This window comes from Medicago sativa, chromosome 5 (genome assembly GCF_051527215.1).
Source record: "Medicago sativa cultivar Bolivia chromosome 5, Bolivia_mono, whole genome shotgun sequence".
NCBI lineage: Eukaryota > Viridiplantae > Streptophyta > Magnoliopsida > Fabales > Fabaceae > Medicago > Medicago sativa.
In genome coordinates, this window is record NC_140753.1 from 22776024 (window position 1) to 22799231 (window position 23208).

The following is a 23208-nucleotide window of genomic DNA, read 5'->3' on the forward strand; positions in this document are numbered from 1 at the left end:
AGCCACCACAATGAATGAAATTTAATCTTTGCTAATAATTGTTCTATGGTGGTATGGATATTATTAAATAACATGTTGTTGCGTTCATTCCAAACCACCCAGACACTAAGTAACCACACTAGCTGAAGGAAGCATCTTTGCTTTCCTAGAGTGACTTGTACAATGAATGAACTGAAAGAAATGCTCACAGATATTATTAGGTTCGACACCTGAAACACCAATCCAAGACCTGATGTGCCACCATAAAGAGCCGAAACTGTCACAGTGAAGGAACAGATGCGACGCTGATTCGTCGTGACCGCAACCAGCACCACACCCTGCTAACTCGGTATTGAGCATACCTCTTCTGACAAGATTAGTCTTTTGGTTGGCAACCTGTCCCGAATCAACCGCCACGCAAAAATGGAAACCTTCAATGGAACAACGTCTATATCTTTTTGTTTTCACTTATATAAATATGTTTATAGAGATTGCTATTCATGATGTCAAAAATGGTTTCTTTTGGGAGAAAAGAGAAACAAGGTTGAGGAGAGCATGCTATTACAATCTGGATACCACTGTGTCCTAGCCATTGAGAAGTAATCTGGGATTCATACATAGATCTTATTCTATATGTAGGCATCAAATTCAGATGCCTAATGAGAAAGATGAATGAAAGAAAATGGTAGAGAAAAGGCGGTCGTCAAGTTGCAGATTCACCTAAAATTAAGGATTAAACAAAGGGTTCTAAAGATAAGATTGATAATGAATTGATTAATTATGGTATGATAGTTTTATCATATTTTGTCTTTGTGCATGTCCTAAAAATGTGTGTTACAAAATTTGAAAAATGATCAAATTGATTGATATTTTTTTAATTTATGAAATTAAACTGCTACTTCACACATTTGAAATATTAATTGGCCGACTTTTACCAAAAAGTACGAGACCAACTTTACTCACCTTTTCCTCTCAAACATAAAACTTTAATCACCTTTTAGCTAAAAAAAATAAAAAATTTACTCCCATTCACTTTTTTTTATAAAATCAGAGAGTGACTCTGAAGTATACCTTTGGGCTTTGGGCTTTGGACAAAAAGAAAATATAATTTTGTTTGAAAATACATACATGAGGGAAACAGATCTATATTTTTATTCTTTTTATATGTATATATTTGAAAGTAACTTTGAGAAGTTATAAAGTTCTTCTAACAAATATAACTTTTTAAATAAATTTTGTCTAGTGTATACAAGTAAATTAAACTTGGACCATACACAAGTATGTTTTCTACTACTCGACCACTAACTGAGTTACAACATATAACATTTGATCTAATTATAGGAGCAAGTTTGTGTGTGGTGACCTTTCAAAAAATAAAGTTTGTGTTTGGTGCAACACTTATTTCACTTATGCACAATGTTTTATAACCCATACCCGTTGGACCAGGAATCAGAGGTTTGAACATTTCAGTCTGGCAACCGACCCAGGGAAAACAAGTGTGGTACGGGCGGGTGACTAGTTGGACTGTACAAACCCGATAAACCCGACAAATCAAACTTATTGGTAGAATAACTTCTTTTAAATAAAGTTAGCTATATATTAGCAACTAGTAATGAATACGGAACCAACGGTTGCACGCTGAACGAGTTAAGTTCCTCTCAATTTCCATAAAATAAATGGACAATAAGAAAAATGGAGATACTAATAAATGGAGAGGATCTTAACTCACGCTTAACATACCACTTATCTTTCTTTTTAATTCATATAGGCTAGAGTTTTCTCACTAGTATGAGTGTCACCCATATGTCATTCAAAAGAATATGGATCATTTTACCTTGTAGACAAAATGTAAAAAAAGCAAAAAAAAAAAAGGATTTAGATGGTGAATTTTTTAATATTTTTTGAAGGCTGGTTCATTTTTAGATGGTAAAAAAATCAGAATTAATTTTCCCTTGTTGAAAAATTATAATTTGATGTGGAAGACGTTATTTTAGCGTCTTAAATATTTGTCTGAAAAAATTATGAAAAAAATTTGAGCTCTAGTTCATTTTTATGGACTTGTCTTAAAAATGGTATATTTTTCTTTATTTTGATATCTCAATTACAATTTGCAAAAAAAAAATGGTACGTCATAAAAAAAATCCACGTAGCAAGATTCTCCGTCTTACTAGTGCCTCATGTGGCAAGATTCTCTATCATGCTAGTGTGACTAGGCAACTTGATGACCAAAATAGGAAGAAATTCAAATTATAGAAATATAATATGTTTCTATTTTTATGGTATTTTGATGACCAAAATAGGAAGAAATTCAAATTATAGAAATATAATATGTTTCTATTTTTATGGTATTTTCAGACGATGTGTATATACAAGGGTTATTTCCACAATTAACTCTTTAATTTATGTACACCGATAATATAAAAAAAAATTGTACATTCAATCAAATAACGTTGTGTAAATATTTGTGGAGATATTTTAAAAATATACCTATAAAAATAACACAATGATGTTGTTTGATTGGATATGTATTTACACAATAAGTGCATAGAAATTAATCTTTTAAATATGTCTTAGGCCTCAAATCTCTTTGATCCTCAATTTAAAATTGATTTAGTAGCATTAATTTTATTAATATTAATTATCTTAGGTCCCATTATAAACTATACTCATTAATTTTATTGATTCATAATGCATTAAATATTTTTTGTTGTTTAATACCTGTAAAAACTAATTTCTTACTTATAAAGTTTAACTACTCTAGCAACATTTAATCTAATTTTAACATAATCACTTTTGGCGGCAATGAATGCTGGCCGTTGGATAGATCAAAACTTAATCTTAGCCCTTGATCTCAAACCTAAGACTTCCCTCCTTAAACTCTTTTACAATCTCTAATGACTTATTTACGCCTAAATTAATCTTTTAATCACCTTGAAATATTGAATTCGAATTTCCCAGTATAATTTCTCTTTTAATGACTATCAATGTGTAATTAACAGGTATAAATTTTCATAGTCAACTATTATTTGAAATAATCGAATTTTTTTCACACTGAATAGATTATTAAAAAATCGAATTTTTATTCTTGCCTTTATAATATTTGAAATAATCGAATTTTTTTCTCAATGAATAGATGTTTAAAAAATTGAAATTTTATTCTTGCCTATCTAATATTGCCTTTTTTATACACTAAATCGAACATTTTTTTTCCACAACCATTGCATAACTTTTCCTTGAATATTTGATGGGACCTGTTAACCGGTGCCTCCGGGGCAACAGTTAAGAAATCCAAAAAATAAAATTTGAATTAAAAGTAACACTTATTTTACTTTTGAGAAATTGATTATACAATTTCCAATACAAAAGCTACTATATTTGTTTCCTTAACCCGTGCCCCCAGGGCACTGGTTAACATTTTCCATATTTGATTAAGTACTTCGTCAATTAAGTTTATGTTTTGTAATCCTTATTCAAGAACCTTTTCCTTGAGTAAAATTTCGTGTCTTGCTTAATTTCGTTTTTGTTTGAAATTGGTGTTGTGTTTAATATTGTTTTATTTTATCTAAATTGCGGTGTTGGCATTATTTAGATAATTTTTTATTGTCGTTATAATTTTGCCGATTGTATTTCTATAAAAAAAATAGCGTGTTGCAATAGCGGCGAATCAGTAATAATTTATTTATTTTTGTGCTAGTTGCTTCCTTATCCCTCCAAACATTGAAATGTGCTAATAACGAATAATTGATTTTGTTTAACACTCGGCATCTTCCACAAAAACATGGATTTGATGTTCAAAGTTTAAGACAAATCTCTATTTAGAAAAAAAAAGTATTTAAATAACGAACAACATTAATGTGCTAGCAAGTAAAGGTGATTATTGAAACTTTATTAAAAAAAATTATAACATAAATCAACACAATTTTTAGTTAGAATCCCTATTTATATTACGACATAATATTTTCGTTGTCATTCAAAAACGAAAGGAAATATTTCTTCTCAATATCGCAACACATTATTATAAAACCAAGGATAATTTCTTCGACTAAAAAGGGATTCGAATTTCCCAATATAATTCCTCTTTTAATGACTATCAATATGTAATTAATTTGTATAAATTTCCATTTACTTTTAAAAGTTGACTATGTAAAAAAGGAATTATAAAATATTTTCAAAAAGAATTCGTTGATTGTCTTTCTAATATTTGAAATAATTAAAAAAATCACAATATTGCCTTTCTAATTAAATAACGAACAACATATTAATGTGCTAGCAAGTTAAATGTGATTCTTGAAATTTGATTAAAAAAATTTATAAAATAAATCAGCACAATTTTTAGTTAGAATCCCTATTTATATTATGACATAATATTTTCGTTGTCATTCATAAAACGAAAGAAAATCTTTCTTCTCAATATCGCAACACATTATTATACAACCAAAGTTTCAAACTTCGACTAAATAGGGATTCTAATTTCCCAATATAATTGCCCTTTTTGTAATCCGTTGAAATAAACATGAATTTACCATGAAATATATCATTAAAATCTGTCATGCCTATCTAATATTGTCTTTTTAATAATCCGTTGAAATAAACCATAAAAGAACCATTAAACACAAAATTGAACATTTTTTTTTATAATCCCTTGAAATAATATTGCAATATTATTTTATATTGCATTTTTTATAATCCGTTGAAATAAACCATAAATGCACCATTTAATATTATACAACTTATAATTGACTACGATTGTTGCTTATAGGTTCACAAAATCGATTTTTGTTAAGACATAAAATTATGATCAAGACGGGGAAGATACCGATGTTACGTCAAATGTGATCTATAGGAAAGATTTTCGTAATGTGTAGTGTTTTGTTTTGTAGTATTGTTCTTAAGACATATTGTTACTATTTATATATTGCCAAAGCTTCAGCTTTTGTTTTGTTTGTTTACTACACTATGCCATTAAAATATTATATGTTATGTTATTGTACCAACGTCTATGCTTTTTAATATTTTGACATTCAACTAAACTATTTTGTTACCTATTACCATCAAATATTACCTTCACTATGACTCGTGTGTTAGCACGGGTCGTTGGTCTAGTTGATATTTAATTATTGAGCTTTATTTAAGAAAATTGTGTGAGATGTTTGGTTAAAAATATTAAGTGTTACAAATGAGTGATATGTACATGAGATCTATTTAAATAGCAAAAGTACCAAAAATGAGTGTCACATTGTAGATGCTTCTATAAACCTTAGAGCATAAAACCCTAAAAACCTGAACGCTCCAACAACTCTGAAATGGTGGGAATTCTTTGGGATCAAGCTGGAAAACACGTTTGGATATTGATGAAAAATCTTGCAGGTAAACGAAACTTTAACTATTGAGTTATTCCTTTATTGTGATGTGATGTGATAGTGATAGATGTAGTTATGTTGAATCGTTGAGGACGTTGATTTGATAGATGATACCACATTTCGATTTTTTTAGAACGCTTATGTGATTGATGTTACTCGATTTAGATCAATTTTTTTGTCAATAAATTAAATGATATGCTGCATCGATTAATGTTTCCATATTTAGATCCGTATTCATAAAAATTTGTTTTCGTGTATATAAACAAATAAAATCAACAACTGGGGTGATTCAACTCTTTAACATATTTTTGTATATATAAAAAAGTAAAAGATTTAATAAAAATATTACATTAATCTTGACAAAAAAAATCACATTAGTAATGTTAACTTTTCTAAAAAAATTCTATTAATGTCATTTCATATTTAACAACCCATTTAACTATAAAATTTATTAAACATTGCAAATTCAATCATTTATTCAATAATGAGGGTATTATAACCTCAATTTAGTATTATAACATTATTTACTATTGATGTAATGTGTAAACTAAATTAACTAGAGTATAAAATTATTATTGTTGGCTTATACTCAGTTGACAGCTAAGACTTGGAAAATAAAAAAGAGCTTAGCCTGAAATTGAACCATTTTGACCCGTTGGTATTTGAAGCAATGATTGATCAATAAATTGTAAGTAAAAGTTTGCTTACTTTAATATAATAAATAAACTAACTAATATTTACAAATTACTAAAATTTGATTCAATATGTTACAGGGACTCGGTGTTAACTACAAGATCACAAATTACATGTTACCAACTCAGTATGTTATGAAAATATGGAAACTTGAGTCCAATTTGCTACCTCTGCCAGTTAATTTAGTTTGTAGTTCTTATTATTTGCATAAAAAAGGCATACAAGGTTCATGTCAAGTATCAACTGGCAGCGTCTTAAGAGCAAAGATAGAGTGTGAACTAAGCCCTAACTTCCATCTAAAAGGGGGCATATTTTACAACCATGGAAGTTTGGCTAATTATCTTATTATGTAAGCATGAAAATACAGTTTTTTTTATTTTGTTTATAAATATTTTCGAAAAATAATTGTAGATTGAAAAATAGGAAAAGGAGAGCTATCAACTTTGGAGGCACTTGGAAAGGCAATAATGGCTATGGTGTTGGTCTCAAAGTGAAGCATTGCTCTCACTTTTGTAACATTGTAGGAGAAATTATATTGTTGAATGAGGATTCAATAATCCCAAGTTTCAGTATCAACACCAAGGGGAGCATAAAGGGAACATTCAACATTAAGGAACAAAAATTTGGCATCAAAGGGAGCTTTGGGGAATGTTAATAAAGATCAGACATGTTAGTTTCTATAATTATTTAATGTTAATCAACTATGTGTTGTGCAAACTAAATTAATTAAACATGATAATTTTACTAAACTAACCTTATTTACTATTGATGTAATGTGTAAACTAAATTAATTAGAGGATAAAATTATTATTGTTGTTGTTATTGTTTTTGAAAGAAATATTGTTGTCATTGTTATTATTATTTTTGTTGTTAGTATTGTTATTGTTGTTATTATTGACATTATTGTTATTGTTGTTGTTATTATTGTCGTTATTGTTCTTTTTATTAGAGAAACAAAACACAATCAACCATACGGTTTTCTTTTGTGTTATTTATGTGTTGAAAAGTTTAGATGTCAAATATTGACTTAGGATGAATGGATTTTTGCACTTCATGTGTTGTCTTTTACGTGTTTGATAATTGTCCTAAGTGTTGAATGATTTTACATTATGTTGTTAGGGCCGGTCCAAAGCTAGTGTAACCTCAATTAACATTGCATAACTTCCAACAATTGATGACACCTCACCTCTACTTATTCACCAAATTTTCATCAAATGAAGTATAACATTGTTGTTTAATTAACATATGTCTCATAAAATGTCCACATCACTATCTACAAATAATTGTTGTAGTATCGATATTTGATACAAACCATTATCCAATTTGTGTCTGATACATCCCGATATGTACTAGGAGAGTATTCGATAATTAAAATTTATTTTAAATAAAATATCTGATACGTTTTACATACACCAAAAACAACTTTCCTTAAAAAAATAAGAAAACAAAAAAAAACATTATTATTAAAAAAATACGTGACAGGAATGTGACATATATTAGAATAATGACAAGTTAGCTATGGAATGGGAGGGAGGTTATAATATGAAAGGCACATGACATATATTATCACTCTTTGGCTGGTTTGATAGACTCAAAAGCGCTGTCAAACCTTAAGGCAGCCGCAACAACCGAAATGACAAACAAACAAGAACCCGTTTCCAAAAAGGTGCAAAAAACAATTAAGGATGCGCCTTTCCGATGGGCATCTGCGTTTTTAACTGATGCAAAAATAAAAGGTAAATGAAATTTAGTTAAATGATTGTGTTTTTTATTTTACAATAAGATAATACCTTAATATGCAATTTTTCATACGGTCTTTCCTACTTTCTCTTTAAATTCAATGCCTTATCGTTACTTTCCATTATTATTTGCTAAAAATTCTCATGTTATTAATCCACAGAGCAACAAAATGAAATTAATCACAAAATTACTGAACAACTTGATGTGAAGCTTCATGGAGCTATGGTAAATGTTCAAATTTTAACAATAATATGATTTTCAATTTTTTTACAATTTATAACAATTGTGTGTATTTATTTATTTTTCACTAGAGTGGTAATTTGAAAAGCCAGAACAAATCAGCTGTTCAAAATGAAATTACAGCATGTTTGAAGTCATACACTATGAATCCCTGGTTAATTGCAGTAACTTACAAGTATGCATTCACTTGACAACACGACATCTTGGATAAACTCCATTCTCAAGGGAATTAAGAGTATCATCTTCCTCAACACTTTCCATCCTTTGTGATAATCTCAATGCCACCTATCTTACTCAATATTATATATGAAACACATCTCTATTGACGTTCATTTTGACTTTGATCTAGTCTAACAAAGGAAATACAAAATTAAATATCATGTACATTCAGTATGAATTTTTTATAAGTATCTTCCTCGTGAGTACTCCTATCTCATTGCTACAATTTAAATATAAATAAAACGCGATATAAAATAGAATGGCCATACAAATGGGATAAAGTCGTTGAATGATTTTACATTATGTTGTCAGGGACGGTCCAAAGCTTGTGTAACCTCAATTAACATTGCATAACTTCCAACAATTGATGAAACCTCACCTTTACTTATTCACTAAATTTAATCAAATGAAGTATAACAGTGTTGTTTAATTAACAGATGTCTCACAAAAGCTCCACATCACTATCTACAAATAATTGTTGAAGTATCGGTATTCGATACAAACCATTACCCAATTTATGTCTGATACATCCCGATACGTACTAGGAGAGTATTTCGTGATTAAAATTTATTTTAAATAAAATATCTGATACGTTTTACATACACCAAAAAAAAATTTCCTTAAAAAATAAGAAAACAAAAAAAAACATTATAATTAAAACATTACTTGACAGACACGTGACATATATTAGAATAATGACAAGTTAACTATGGAATGAGAGAGAGGTTATAATATGAAAGACACGTGACGTGACATATATTATCACTCTTTGGTTGGTTTGATAGACTCAAAGGCGCCGTCAAACCCTAAGGGAGTGAGCAAAACCATTTGGGTAAAGAGCAGAATTCGTCTTTAAATAGTTAGGTCAAGCTAGACCTAATACAAACTGAGCTTGGGCCATTTTAGGGAAAACAGTAAATTAAAGGGTATTACTTTTCCCACCCTATAGGTTTCTCGTGCGCTCTGCGTTTTTTTTTCAAAAATGCCCTTGTGCAGTCCGGATTTTAAAATCCGGATTCATGTTTACTATTTCGGATTTTATAATCCAGACAATTCTTATGTATAATCAGCCATCAGACTCTTTCACATTTCAGCAGTTTTGAGTTTTGTTTTTAAAAACAACAAAAAAACTAAGAAAAAATGCTAAAAATCATGTCAAATAAAATCATAAAAATATAAAAATACCACCAATAAATTCTAAAAATAACATAAAACAAGTGCAAATTTTTTCGGATTTTTCTGAGAATATGAATAATTAAAAAAAATGAAAAATGGGTCTAAACGATGAAAAATGGTCCTTGAATTTTTTTTTATTTTTTGGGGAAGTTTCAGAGCAATCCGATCAAGTAGCCCGAAAACCCAATTTTTGACTAAGAACAGGTAACAATGACCCAAAACATAAGGATGAGAGTTAGGAGGATTAATATTGTCCCTAAAATGGCTATACATGTTACAAACATGTTTATGATTTGTGCTGATACAGTTCGGATTATATAATCCGAACTGTTTTCCCTTGAAAAAGGGGTGTTTAGGGGGTTTCCGGATTATGTAATCCAGAAACATCATGTAACGCGCCCTATTTTTTAAGTTTCCGGATTACAAAATCCGGAAAAATCCGTAACTCCATTTTTCACCCTATAACAGAGGAAAACAACATTCCGGATTATGAAATCCGGAAACCTCAATAATCCGGAAACCTCAAGGGCATTTTTGGAAAAAACGCAGGGCGCTAGAATCCTATAGGATGGGAAAAGTAATACCCTAAATTAAATGACTTGCCAAAAGGGCCTAAGGACCAACACGGTCCAACTTATCCATCCAAAACATAGTCTTTGGCCCAAATAGGCTTTTGACAATTTCTTGAGGATTTCTTGCTAACAAATTGTTTTTGAGTTTTTTAAAATATAATTTTGAGCTGAAGTTGGCAAAACTATTTTTAAAATTTTAAGTGCCTAGAAATTTGGAACATCAAATTTTCGAAATACTAAATTGCTCTCTTAAATTATCTAACGTTAGTCAAAATGCTTCAACGTCGAATAGTTTTACTAAAGATGTTGATATCTCACCTTAAGTGTCATTGTGACTTGTTTAAGTTCATGTCGCGTCATACACAATATTTTGACAAACATGAAACCCAAACAATAGTGAAGGGTGTGTGACTACGTTGTTTGATGTACAAATCAATGTCTAGATTTTTTTAATGATAAATGTTTATTATATGTTATCCTTTATTAGAATTCGAACTATGAGCATTTAACTCCTAATCTTTAGTTCAATCAAGTGAGCTACTGTTACTTCATTATTTTGATTTTTGAAATTATAATTGTCAAACAACTTAAAATTATATACAGTGAATATTTTCTTACTACATTTCAATTTAATTGTTAGAAACATAACATGCTTAAAATAAATAAATATGACACTTATTTAACGAACTGAAGTTTTCATATTGGGAAAACAACCATTTTGATTCTTGGATGTACATTTTGATGTCACAATAGTCTTTGACTTAATAAAAAATACAAAATAAATTCTGATTTTAAAATTCGTTAGTCACTTTAGTCTCCAATGTTAAATTCGATTTTAAGTCTACAAAAATGTTAAACCGATATTTTTTGACTGACAAGAAATTGTGTGACATGGCATCAAGGACGAAATTGACGGAAATAAAATAGAATGGGTTCACTTTAAATCCCTAAATACATAGAATCCCAACTAAGACTTTATACTATAAAAGAAATGTTTATAGTTATCGATATTCATGATGTCAAAGTTTTTTTTTTGGATAGAGGAAAGAGAAACAAGGTCGAGGAGAGCATGCTATTTCCATATGGATAGCACTGTGTCCTAGCCATTGAGAAGTGGTTAGGCATTCATGGGTCTTATTCTATTTGTAGGCATGAGATGCTTAATGAGAAAGATGAATGAAAGAAAAGGTAGGGAAAAGACTGGCGTTTTAGAAGCAAAAGAAGGTTGTGCATGTGTTCACATGTTAGGTTTAAGCAATGTTGTGTTAATCCACCTAAAATTAAGGATTAAACAAAGGGTTATAAGGATAGGATTGATAATGAGTGGGTTAAACATAGAATAGTTTTTTATAGGAAAATTCTATGGTGAAGTCATGAAAATGACTTTTTTGGTGAAGTTAAATGGTCAATCATTCAACATTTGTGTATTTAATCCATGTCACGACAGATTATATGGTGTATTACACATTTGCCCATAAGGTGTATCATTATATCTTTACTCATTGCAATTGTGTTCTTGATTAAATCAAAATTAAACATAGATTCTCATTTGTGTACTAAGATTGAAAGTCTCCTTAATATTTTGTATAAAGACCGATTTGTAATAAGGTAACATTTAATTTTAGAGTGGTCCACCGGCAGTACACTAGCTCACATGACATCGGCAGTTATACTATCGGCTAAACAAAATAACTTTTCCAAAAAAAGTCAATTTTCTGACTGCACCGTAGAAACCTCCGATGCTATATCTCATCTCTCTATCATGCACATTAAATGTGTTCTAAAAACGTGTTGCAAAATAATAAAAAAAATGATCAAATTGACCAATATTTTTTAATTTAAAAAATTAAACCGCTACTTCACAAATTTGAAGAATTAACCCCTCAAAAAGAAATTTGAAGAATTAAATTGGCATACTCTTATAATTATAAGGACTAGAGCATCTTTTTACCACATCCAATTTTAATATCATATTTTCTTTTGAGCATCGCTCTTGTCATTCAAAAGAAAAGATGATTGTGGGGTTCTTGTTGCAAGTTGTGTATGCAATCTATCAATATCCAAAAACAAGTGATTTATTCAGAATCCTTTATTTAGAAAGTTGGTCACTTGTAATTCGATTTCGAGTGGTACCGCTTACATCATTTGTTAAGAAGGTTGTTTGTTAACACTCGTTAAGTTATTATTACCCATTTTGTAAAACACAATGAAATTTTTTACATGTTGACTCTCCATTCACCATCATTAATCAAACAAATATTAACTCGATGTGTCGGGAAAATGAATTATATCCGCTTCATGAGTTTTTTTATTTAAACAAAAAAATAATTTTCAAAATATTTTTTTTGAAACAGAGAGCATGCAAAAGTATCCTTGTCGAATCAATGAACATGGTCAGATTCACGTGAATCAAAAGCTAACCAATACTTAGAGGGGAACAAGCGTCAATGTGTTGGCCTACGACCAATATATTGAAGTTGAACTACACGTAGGTAGTAATTTATCGACCCACCACCCTTGCAATATGTGGAAATACGAGTCTATTGAAAGAAAAAAAAAGGTAATATTTCGACGTAAAGGTCCTACCATTAGTTATTATTTTACCTACTCTCTGTGTGTGCCCATGCAATGGTCAAATTTTGTGTATGATGCCGAAGATTTAGTTATTATTTTTCAACGTAAAGTTCCATCATTTAATCTTTTATTAATATATAAATTGTAATACTATTTTAGAATCTATACATTGTTAACATGAAAGAATGATATCTGTTACATTATCTAATAAATGTTCTTTTACTTACACAATGATATTTTATTAATATTAACATGTGTGTTTGTTTCAAGTTATATTTCTTGATCCTTCGGAATAGAATGATAGAAATATATATGCTTATATTTGTTACAAGTTTACTAAATTTTATTCCTGGGTATAAGATATTCCTGGGAATAGAAAAAAAAAATCAAAGAAAAGGGTGGGAATAAAGTTTCCATGGAGATGAGAATAGATTCATATGTATTTACCTATTACAATCCTTATTTTTATGGTTCCTTTTTTTTTATAATTTATTTTTATGGTTCCTAGGAATATTATAAAGTTAACTAAACATATTTTTTCTAAATACCTTGGAATAAAATTCTCATCTTTATATTCCAAGGAATGTTATTCCTAGGAATAAATTTGGTAAACTTGAAACAAACACACCCTAAGAAAAGAAAATGCTATAAATCATTTTTCAAGATTTACAAATTTATTTTTTAGTATAATTTGTTTTTCTAAGTGTTAATTTTATATGTCATGATTAATATAGACTTGGTTAGTTGTAGTGCGGTCCAACCGGCGTCTCACTGATTCGATCATTGATTCCCTGATCCGACTAGCGACCTAGTGATTCAATGTCTTGATCAAACAAACCAGGTCTTCAAACCCTTGTCTTTCAGAAGAAGAAAATAGTGATAATAAATCAACAATTAAATAACATAATATAAACCACAAAAACGTGTAGCTGTTACCTTTTTTTATTTAATTATTGATTAATATTTTAGTTTAATTCATATAGACTAGGGTTTTCTCACCAACATGAGCATCGCTCTTGTCATTCAAAAGAAAAGAAAAGATGTTGTGTGGTTCGTGTTGCAAGTTGTGTATGCATCGTTTATGTAGTTTTTTGAAAGTTGCACTGATTTAAAGAACAATGATACTTAAACTTGAGTTTTAATGATAACAATCTATCTTACAAAAATTGATACTCTAACATGTGTTTCATGTGCCGAACACAAGGTTGAAAGGTTTGAATAAGCATTTTGCAAGAACATCCTCTGAGCCAACATCGTATAATCATACAAGGTTCATCAATTGGATGATGTGTCTCTGAACTAAAATCTCACTATGTGGTTTCACAGATGATAGAGTGAATATTCTACCTTCAACATTCATATTGTGCCAGCTCGAATAAATTCAAGAAAAGCACAACAAATGAGATCAAGTTATGAGTCAACTCTACACAATAACACGAACAATGAAAGACATAGCATACGACGAAAGTGACACAACGTACGATGAAAGCGAAGTATCCTCTAATATTCATCAGTACAAGGTTTCAACGACACTATTCATCAAAACAAGGTGTGCAACAAAACTTTTCATAAAACGACAAATCACTGCTATGGTTCTAAAATGAAATCTTTATATCTAATCCAAAGGTACTATTGCAAACAACCCTAACATAACCCTAAACCTACCTCATTTTGGCGGGATGTATGCAACCTAATGTGATTTTGAAATTCAAATTTACCAACTACAGATTACTAAAAATGCTATTAAAATTAAGTAAGGACTAAACTTACAAGGTCGCTATTTTATAGGGACTAGAAACATAATTAACCCATATTTAAAAGGATCTCATCTCAGTGGAGAAAAGAGAAACTTAAGAATATAATTCTTAATCCTTTCTTCTCACATCCTCTTATTTCACACTTGCTATCTAATTGTCAAATCCTAGCAAAACTCAAAATCCAAAAACAAGTGATTTATTCAAAATCCTTTCTTTAGAAAGCTGGTCACTTGTAATTCGAGTGGTACGGTACCGTTCACATCATTTGTTGAGAAGGTTGTTAACACTCGTTATGCTATTATTACTTGTTTTGTAAAACACAATGAAGTCCTTTAAGTTTAAGTTGAGGCAATGAAATCTAGGATATTAGACATTTTAGTGGAAGTCCTCTACTATGAGGCAAGGAAATCTAGGATATTGGTCATCTTAGTGAAAGTACTTTAGTTAAAGGCAAGAAAGTCCTCTAGATTGAGACAAAAAAAATCTAGGATGTTGAGGTGTCTTAGTCGTTGTAATATGTGTGATTATAGTGAAAATCCTTCAATAATGAAGGGATTGGACTAGCTCGGAGTGAACCATGATAATCTCGTGTCATCTCTCTCCTCTTATCTCTTTTAATTTTGTTGGCTTTCTTTGTTATTCTTTCAAATACAATTACAATAAAAAGAGACCAAAACACAATTCAAACCTCTCTTTCTGTGTTTTTCTCGCCTTCACTTTGTTAGGATTTTTGAGGATGAAGATGACTGCTTGACTAGAAGCACAAAGAAAATAAAGTCAAGGTCTTAGAAAGAGTCAGATCTTAATGAAGAAGACATATATTCCTACAAAGATACATTCTTGGAGATGGAGGGTGCACACGATTTTTAAATAGAGTATTCCTATATTGACTCTATTGTTGAGGAAAATATTAAATTAAGAAGGGATGAGTTCAAATCGTGGTGTTCTCCGTGGAAGCACACTTGGTGCGTGTAATGGGAAAAAAGGTGGGAGGTCAGTTCATGGAAGCAAAGTTACAAAACGTTTGGGCTAAGTAGGGGGACATTATAGTGGTATACCATCCAAAAGATAACTATGTGGTGCATTTTGCTAGTGAAAAATATTACAACTATGATCTTTTAGAAGTACCTTGGTTAATTGTTGATCACCGTCTGATTGTTCAATGTTATAGGTCTTTGTATGGAGCAATAACAATCTCAAATAGAGGTGTTGTTGTATGGGTTAGGATTTTCAATCCCCTAGTAAATATTTATAATAGAAATTTTCTCTAGCGTGTTGGGAAAGCATTTTTATCTTTATCTTTATTATAAACATTTGCTTTACGCAAATGTTATAAAACAAGGACGGGAGAACAAGCAATTTGGAATTCAAATCTTATCTTCTCCTGAATCTCTATATCCTAATCCATAAGTCTCGAATTCTCTCCAACAACAATGAGTTCATCATAGAAATTCAATCTAGTAGCAAGTTGTATAAAAAATATGACTCGAAGAAAATATTTACAAATGTATTCCTATACACGTTTTTAAGTAAATCCGTGGAAAAAGTTTGTACATAAATTTCTTTTTGTTAGTTTTTTTTCTAATTTGAATTTATAGCCCTAATTTAAAACATGCCTGTTTGATTAGGCATGTAGGATCCAAATCTTGCATCAGCTGCTATAATAAGTATCATCCCTGTGTTAGATTCACCACCACAATTTGAGAGAAAGAAGAGATTTGGGGATTTAGGGACTAATGGATTTTTGGAAGAAGATAAATAGCAAAAATGATATACCCTTAAGCGACACATAAATAGATCTAGTAGAGAAATTTAATGGAAAGACCATTTTGATCGACGTTCGACAATTTAGAAGACCAATATGGTATTTCACAAACTTGAAGTTTCAAATTGCAAGACACTTCCAATTTTAGGATCTAAAATGGTGACTTGCTCAACTATTTTTAGAAGGTAGTTAGCTTTCTATTTTGATGCAAAACTGTTGAGAAAACATGAATTATTCATCAGTATCAACAGGAAAGCCATGCTAGTTGAGGGGGTAATGGAATATTGATTTCAATAAAATATAAAGTAAACTAGGTATGGTATATGCATCGGAAGTTATCTTCCGGAGTACTATCGGAATGTAATTCCAAAGTATTATAAAAAGGGCATTCGATTAAAGGGGCGAATATAATAGAGCAACTTTCATTCAAATGTTCGGAAGATAGCCCAGCTCAATAATGACAAGATATTTATGCGTGTATTGAAAAATGAAAATTGAATCCAAGCAAGAGAGAGGGTGCTCATTTATGTGTTTCTGGTGAAATTAGCTTGTAGTGTTAAGCATTTCCCATAATATTATATAATATGAATTCAATCATTCATCACTGTTTACACGAGTGCTTTTTATATACACAAATCTTGTAACCAACAATAATCTTCGCAACAAATTATAATACAATATTCACATAAGTGTCTTCTAATATTTCTCAGTAACGTAATTCTTGTAACTCATGGACATCTAACGTTAATGTCATTCTTAACACCTTTAATGTCAAAGGCAAAGTAGCTTAGCCAAGAGCAGGCTGCATCCAGATCAATGTATGGAATGATCATGACCCATTCACAGAACCTATTTTTTAACCTGACGCATTCTTCCTTGTAGCAGCCAATCCAAACACCACCGCAACTCCAACTACAATATCATGTGATACTATAATCATTAAACAAAGAAACAAAAGCCACACTTATATTTTTTTGTAATTTAAATTAATATTTCTCGGAACACCAAAGCAGAACTAGTCAAAAGTTGAATAAAAAATTCAAATGATCAGTGGCCGACTGAATATCCTAAAATAGAGAATGCCCATCTCTCTTTTCATGCCATTGCCTCATCCTTTGAATCCGTTTTCTGGAGGAAGAATTAGGTCCTATATTGTAGAGACTTGGTAACAGCCATTTATTTATTTGCTACATTTTGATTTTGTTGATATAATTTATCTAAATTTCAACTCCAAGAACCATCTACCGAAGAAGAAATAAAAAGAAAGCGAAACAAAACAACATGGATGAATAATAGATTCATATCATGCCTTCCAACAACAACACAGGAGAAGTAAAGCAAGCTAAACGGAAGCACTGATAGGGACCAGTTCAGTTGCATAACACCTCAAGGTTATAAGTGATAAATCATTGGAAAATCAAAATAAGCTATAAAACCAAAAGAGAACACATGAACCACGACAGATCACATCACCGAAAAATTTAAACACGTTAATAGGCTCATCTTTTTTTAGTTAGCATGATAGATTGAACAACTTTAATATGTACACAGTAAAAAGGAACTTAATGAAGAACTAACAAGTAAACCTGAAAAATAATATACCTGAAACAAGCATAAGAGATTGATCTATGAGTCTGTGGTTCTGCTTGCGAGTTTTCCTACCTTCAGTTTTTGGAATGCTTAAATGAGGGTGCTCTGCAGCAGTTACAATACGGCGAAATATATTATTGGAATCATCTAACTTCATACTGATTGGCATGGGAGCCTCTACTCCCATGTCTTGACTAACCTACAAGCATCGAGAAAGAACATGTGCCATGAGAAAGATTATATATGTTGTGGAAGACATCAGTATACAATATATTTTACCAACAAGTTGTCCTAACAGTCAGCTATAACCATACATGTAAAAGATAACTGTGCTCTTCACTTTCTTCCTTCGTTTGCGAGTCAGTAGAAAGGATTGGCAAATATAAAGGCCCAGTTTACTTTGGGAAAACATTTTCTATTTTCATTTCCTAAAATTCATGTTAGTTTTACTTGTTAACAAGCAAAAATAAACTCTTATAGTGAAAATTGTCTTACAATTTCAGAAAAAATGAAAATGACAATTATTTTCGGAATTACATCATCCTTGGCTAGCATTTTATCTACCCTTGATCACAATAACCTTTTTTTTTTTTTTTTTTATAATTAGGGTGAGGGAATAGTGCTCCAAACCAAGGCAAGGAAGACCTATTGAAATGCACATGAAAGTGAAGGTGTTGTGATAAGAGTGAAAGTTGTCTAATTAATAAAGGCCACAGTTAATAAAGCTAATTAGAGCAACCACAGTTAAGAAATCAAAGATAATTGAACGCCAAAAAAAAAAATCAAAGATAATTAGTAGAACCGATTCACACTTCTGCTTGAAACAGGTATAGCATAGCAATATTAATTTTTTTGACAAAGCATAGCAATATTTATGTAAATGAGGCACAATGCCTTTATTTTGTAAATGAGGTATAGCAATATTTCCAAAATCTTAGTTAATAGATTGAAATTTCCATTCGAAGATGACATAAAACATACAATAAATGCGCAAAATGTTCAAAAATTCAAAACAAAAAGTGAAACAAGAAAAATTAAATTGGCTTTCAATCTGCTTAATCAATTGTCAATCTGAAGATCAAACCATAGATATACACAGATAGTTATTGCTGATCAGAAAGTTTGGATAAAATCATAATTCCAACACGTTTCATTTACCATTTCACCATGTTAAATTTATATTTTATTTAACCCATACAATAATTCTGTGCAGCAATATGCATGAGCAATTATGTATATGACCATGCAAATGAACAAAATAATGACACATACCATAGTTGCCTCTTGTATAGCGATAGTAAATGAATCCGGATCATCGTTGGCTGCAACTATAAGACAGGGCACCTGAAAGCCAGTGGCTTCTCCATGACCAGCAATTTTTGACAAGAGTTTAGACGATGCCTTCCGTGAAGACTCATCAGACCTAAAATTAATATTTAGTTAACTGAGCTCAATACAACCAACATGTTTCCAGGTACTTAATATAAGTTGCCCAAAATCCAGACCACATGAACATGAAATTATAGTTAACTAAAAAGCCCATAGATGAGTTAATTTGAACATAATGAATACCATGCAAACACATTATGACTTATAAATCTTACTTTTAAGTTGTTTGAAGCTTATGATTGTACTTCCGATTTCAATTATAAACAAAAAAAGGTTTAGTGCTCTAAAATATAAGTAAATTTAATGACTTTCACCCCTGTTGAATGATGTCATCCCTAATTAATATCGGTTTAATTTTGCAATAACCCTTTTGTTCTCATGGAACATGTTCCCATGAAGGGCAGTATAGGAAATACACAATTACTTTTTTGATAACATTAAGAAAAGTAATTAGAGTTAACTAAAATTCTTAATTAGAGTAAAATTAGTATTTTTGTTTATAATAGAGACCGGTTGGAGTAATTTACAATTGTTAGTTTGAAAAATCAACCCAGAATTTGTGGTCTTCCGCCGATAAGTTGTTCTAGGAAGTTCATCCAAATGCACTATGGAGTTTTTCTAAACGCATTCGATTTCAGATGTTGAAAAGTTGCTTATGAGCTAAAAATCCACGAAAACAAGTTATAACTTTTTTGTTTAAATACACCAAAGGCACCAAGTAATGGAGAAACCTATCCTTATAATAACAAGAAGAAAAAAAAAAAAAAGGTACTCCATAATTTCTATTATATGCTGGTATTATCAACTTTAATATAAGTTGTCACCTGTCATGGACAAAAACTGCAATGTCACATGAGGCCAAAGACTTCTTATTGGCCAGCAATTTTTCAACTCCGCCTTCAGAAATCTCTCTCAGCACGAGATATTTTTTGTTTTCCTGCAAACAAAATGATAAACCATGAATTGGAAGATATAAATGACATTATATACAAAATGAATACATCAAATGAAGGCTTTGGTGCGAGAAAAGCTGTAAGAAACGAAACTTCTTTCTGTCACAGTAAGAAGCAATTGTCAATGTCAATCAAGTATCAATTACCCTTGAAATATCAACAACGTTTACAGAATAGCGATCCTTGTTGGTTAGATTGTAAGCTTCAGAATATGGCCTGCATTATGAATTTCAATAACAATGAGAAGATGGTCAATAATTAAAGTTGTGTTACCAAGAACCTCAAGGTAACAACTAAAATACCTTCCAATGCAATAGTTCAATAATGCAGATTTTCCCGCTTTCATAGGCCCAAAAATGAAGCACTGCAATACATTTCTTTCTGAATGCTGTTTTTTGCGATCCATGTGTCGCCTCCTAGTCACACGGATAGCAGATGATGGATCACCAGGATAACCAATGTACATCAGATTCTCCACACTAAAGGTTGGGTTTAGAAGTGTCATGAGTGCCCACTGTTTGGAAAACATATAATGTAAAAATCAGTGGTGATGCAAATAAAATGCTATATGCACGGAAAAAATACACATACCAGATGTACGGTCATACATCATGTAAAACTGAGGCAACCTTGATTCTCAAAATACTTTTCAAATATACTGAATAAACTATCCATAGATGCCCATCACTTTTCTATAAACATTGTTTAACAAAATATAAGGACGAGGGACTAGAGACAAAGATAAAAGGCTTGTGCACTGCACCTCTGACAAAAATGCATCAAGTGATAGTCCTCCAGATGAATTCCTTTCTACAGCATCCTTGTATGAATTTTCAATCCAGGGACTGCAATTAAAAATAAAAATAAAAAATATCAAAAAACATTGCCAAGAGTCCTAATTGACATTCAGACTCGGGGAAAGGCATACATATAAATAAACTTCATGGCTAGACTTTGTTACAACAATGAAGATGCAGAGTCACAAGTATAAACCACATCTTAAAAAAATGTATGTACATTTGAAAAATTCCACAATATAAGATTGCAATTAATCTACCTTTTCGGGGCACTAGAAAACAATTCTTCAAGTTCATGCGGTTGCAGCATCTTATCCTGGAAGAAGGAAAAGAGATCGATGATTTGCAAATTGTATAATGATAAAATAAGTTTAGATAATGCTAAAAAATGATTGGGGAGAAGCATGACATACAGAATCACCATCAAATTCATCAAAGATTGTCTCCAAGAAATCAATTGCTTCTTTTGTCAATTCAACACTCTACAGCCATTAAATCAATTGAGAATAAAATAAGTTCCATATATTGTCAACAAATTGAATACAAACAGGTATAACATATAAAGAACATAATACACGATGCCACAATTCATCTCAAAAGAAAAACCTGATCAGGCGCACGCTTCAAAGGTGGAAATAAATCATCAGCAAGCTTGATATCATAGTTATATCCAAACTTTTTTAGCATGGTCCATGTTGCCTCGAGAGGCCCTTTTTCTATGAAGAGAGCATGAAGAAATAGAAATCCTGTTGAAGTAAGTCCCCGTTCATTCACGCCTTCAGGAAAATTCTTTTGCACAACCTCCTTTACATCCAAAATTTCACCTGGCTGCAGAGGAGCATTGAAACATCTAACCTGTAGATAGTTTAGTTAGATTTTGCACAAATCTTATATGCAGGTTAACCTACCACAACATAACCTACCATAACATGATGTGAACAAGCCTGTATTCAAGCTACAAGGTGTGAGATTATTATACTCGATAATAAACAAGGCACGATTTTGACATCTAATATAAGAAGGAGAAGTTAAGACCTGAAAAGCATTTAATTCAGCATCACTAAGGGTCCCATCTTTGTCATGATCACAAAGGGTAAAAATCCGCTTCAAAGCCCGCACACAACGAGGCGTTAGGGTTTGTGACTCCCGATCAAATAAAGGAGACATGGGATAGAGAGCAGCCTTTTGTGCAAAGAAGAAAACTTCAACAACCTTCAACAACGAAACTTAATTACTACAATAGTATGAATAAAAAAAAAAGAAAAAGAATTTGATTTGGAATATAAGGACTAAAAGATACCTCGACAATCTTATATGACGAACACTCCATGCATGCTTCAATCTCAGGGAACTGCTTCATTAGTGGTGACATTACCTGCTCTAGGCTCATTTGCTTATTTTCATCTAGCCGGTCAAGCTTACAACCGACCACTATAACCGGAGCTTTGACCTGTTCATGATGTTCAAATATCTATCTATGTTAAACACACATTTTCTAAAAAACGAAATAAAATCAAGAACAAGAGAGATGATAAACACACATTTTCACATAATATTTATTCATACTTCTCAATTATTTAAATCACTCAATTAAATTTTTAAAATATTCATACCACTCCTCTAAAACTCTAAAATGGGTCCACCTAAATCCACAATAATCAATCATAATGTGACAAATATGTGTTATTTGTACTTTATCAGGGCCGTCCCTATGTATTTGGAGGCTCGGCTCTCATTTAAAACTAGGCCCTTAATCAAATAAAAACATAATTTTTTTAAAAGAGCAATTATCGATTTAAATTGAAAATAAGATCCGTAACTATTAAAAAAAGTCAATATTGTGATTAACACAGAAAATATTAATATTCTAATCAATAATATAAAAATACAACTTCAAGCGAATATCTTTATCAATCTTCTAGGTTATTTTTTCCTTAATTTGTACAAAGGTAAAAATAAAAGGTTTATAATGTTTTTTTTAGAGAATAATTATAATGTTTTTTTTGACAAAATAATTATAATGTTTGTTCTCTCAATTAAAAAAAATTATAATATTTGTTGTTAGCGCTTCACTATTTTATACGATAAGTATGGGCCAAAAATTATAGGAAGTGTTCTACCAAAAATAAGAAAGGAAAAAATTATATTGTATTTTTAATTGTAAATATATAATCCAATATGTTAAGGACAATTTGCCTGAATTGGAAAGAGGATTGAGAATAGATGAGCCTCAAATCCATGATAAATTATGTCCAAATCATAAAGCTCTCTCATACTAAAAAACATAATTAAAAAAGAAAAAGGAAGAAAAAAATTAATTAAAGAAAAACATGAGTTTTGGGTTAATTATAGAAGGAAAAAGGAAAAAAATGTTAATTAAAAAAAACATGGTAATGTAATTAAA

At 30.8% G+C, this 23208-nt stretch overlaps 1 protein-coding gene across 1 annotated transcript; it reads right to left on the bottom strand.

Annotated features, from left to right (window-relative positions):
- Positions 1-16604: 16604 nt before the first annotated feature.
- LOC146921085 (mitochondrial Rho GTPase 1-like) lies at positions 16605-22269 on the bottom strand. Its single transcript, XM_085714505.1, has 13 exons — positions 22105-22269; positions 21840-22016; positions 21728-21748; positions 21411-21659; positions 21218-21286; positions 21065-21120; positions 20771-20852; positions 20310-20521; positions 20154-20223; positions 19879-19991; positions 18938-19088; positions 17678-17864; positions 16605-16987 (listed from the first exon to the last, which is right to left on the bottom strand). Exons 1-13 carry the CDS (start codon positions 22192-22194, stop codon positions 16932-16934), a joined length of 1533 nt encoding a protein of 510 aa, XP_085570631.1. The 5' UTR covers positions 22195-22269; the 3' UTR covers positions 16605-16931.
- Positions 22270-23208: the final 939 nt, after the last annotated feature.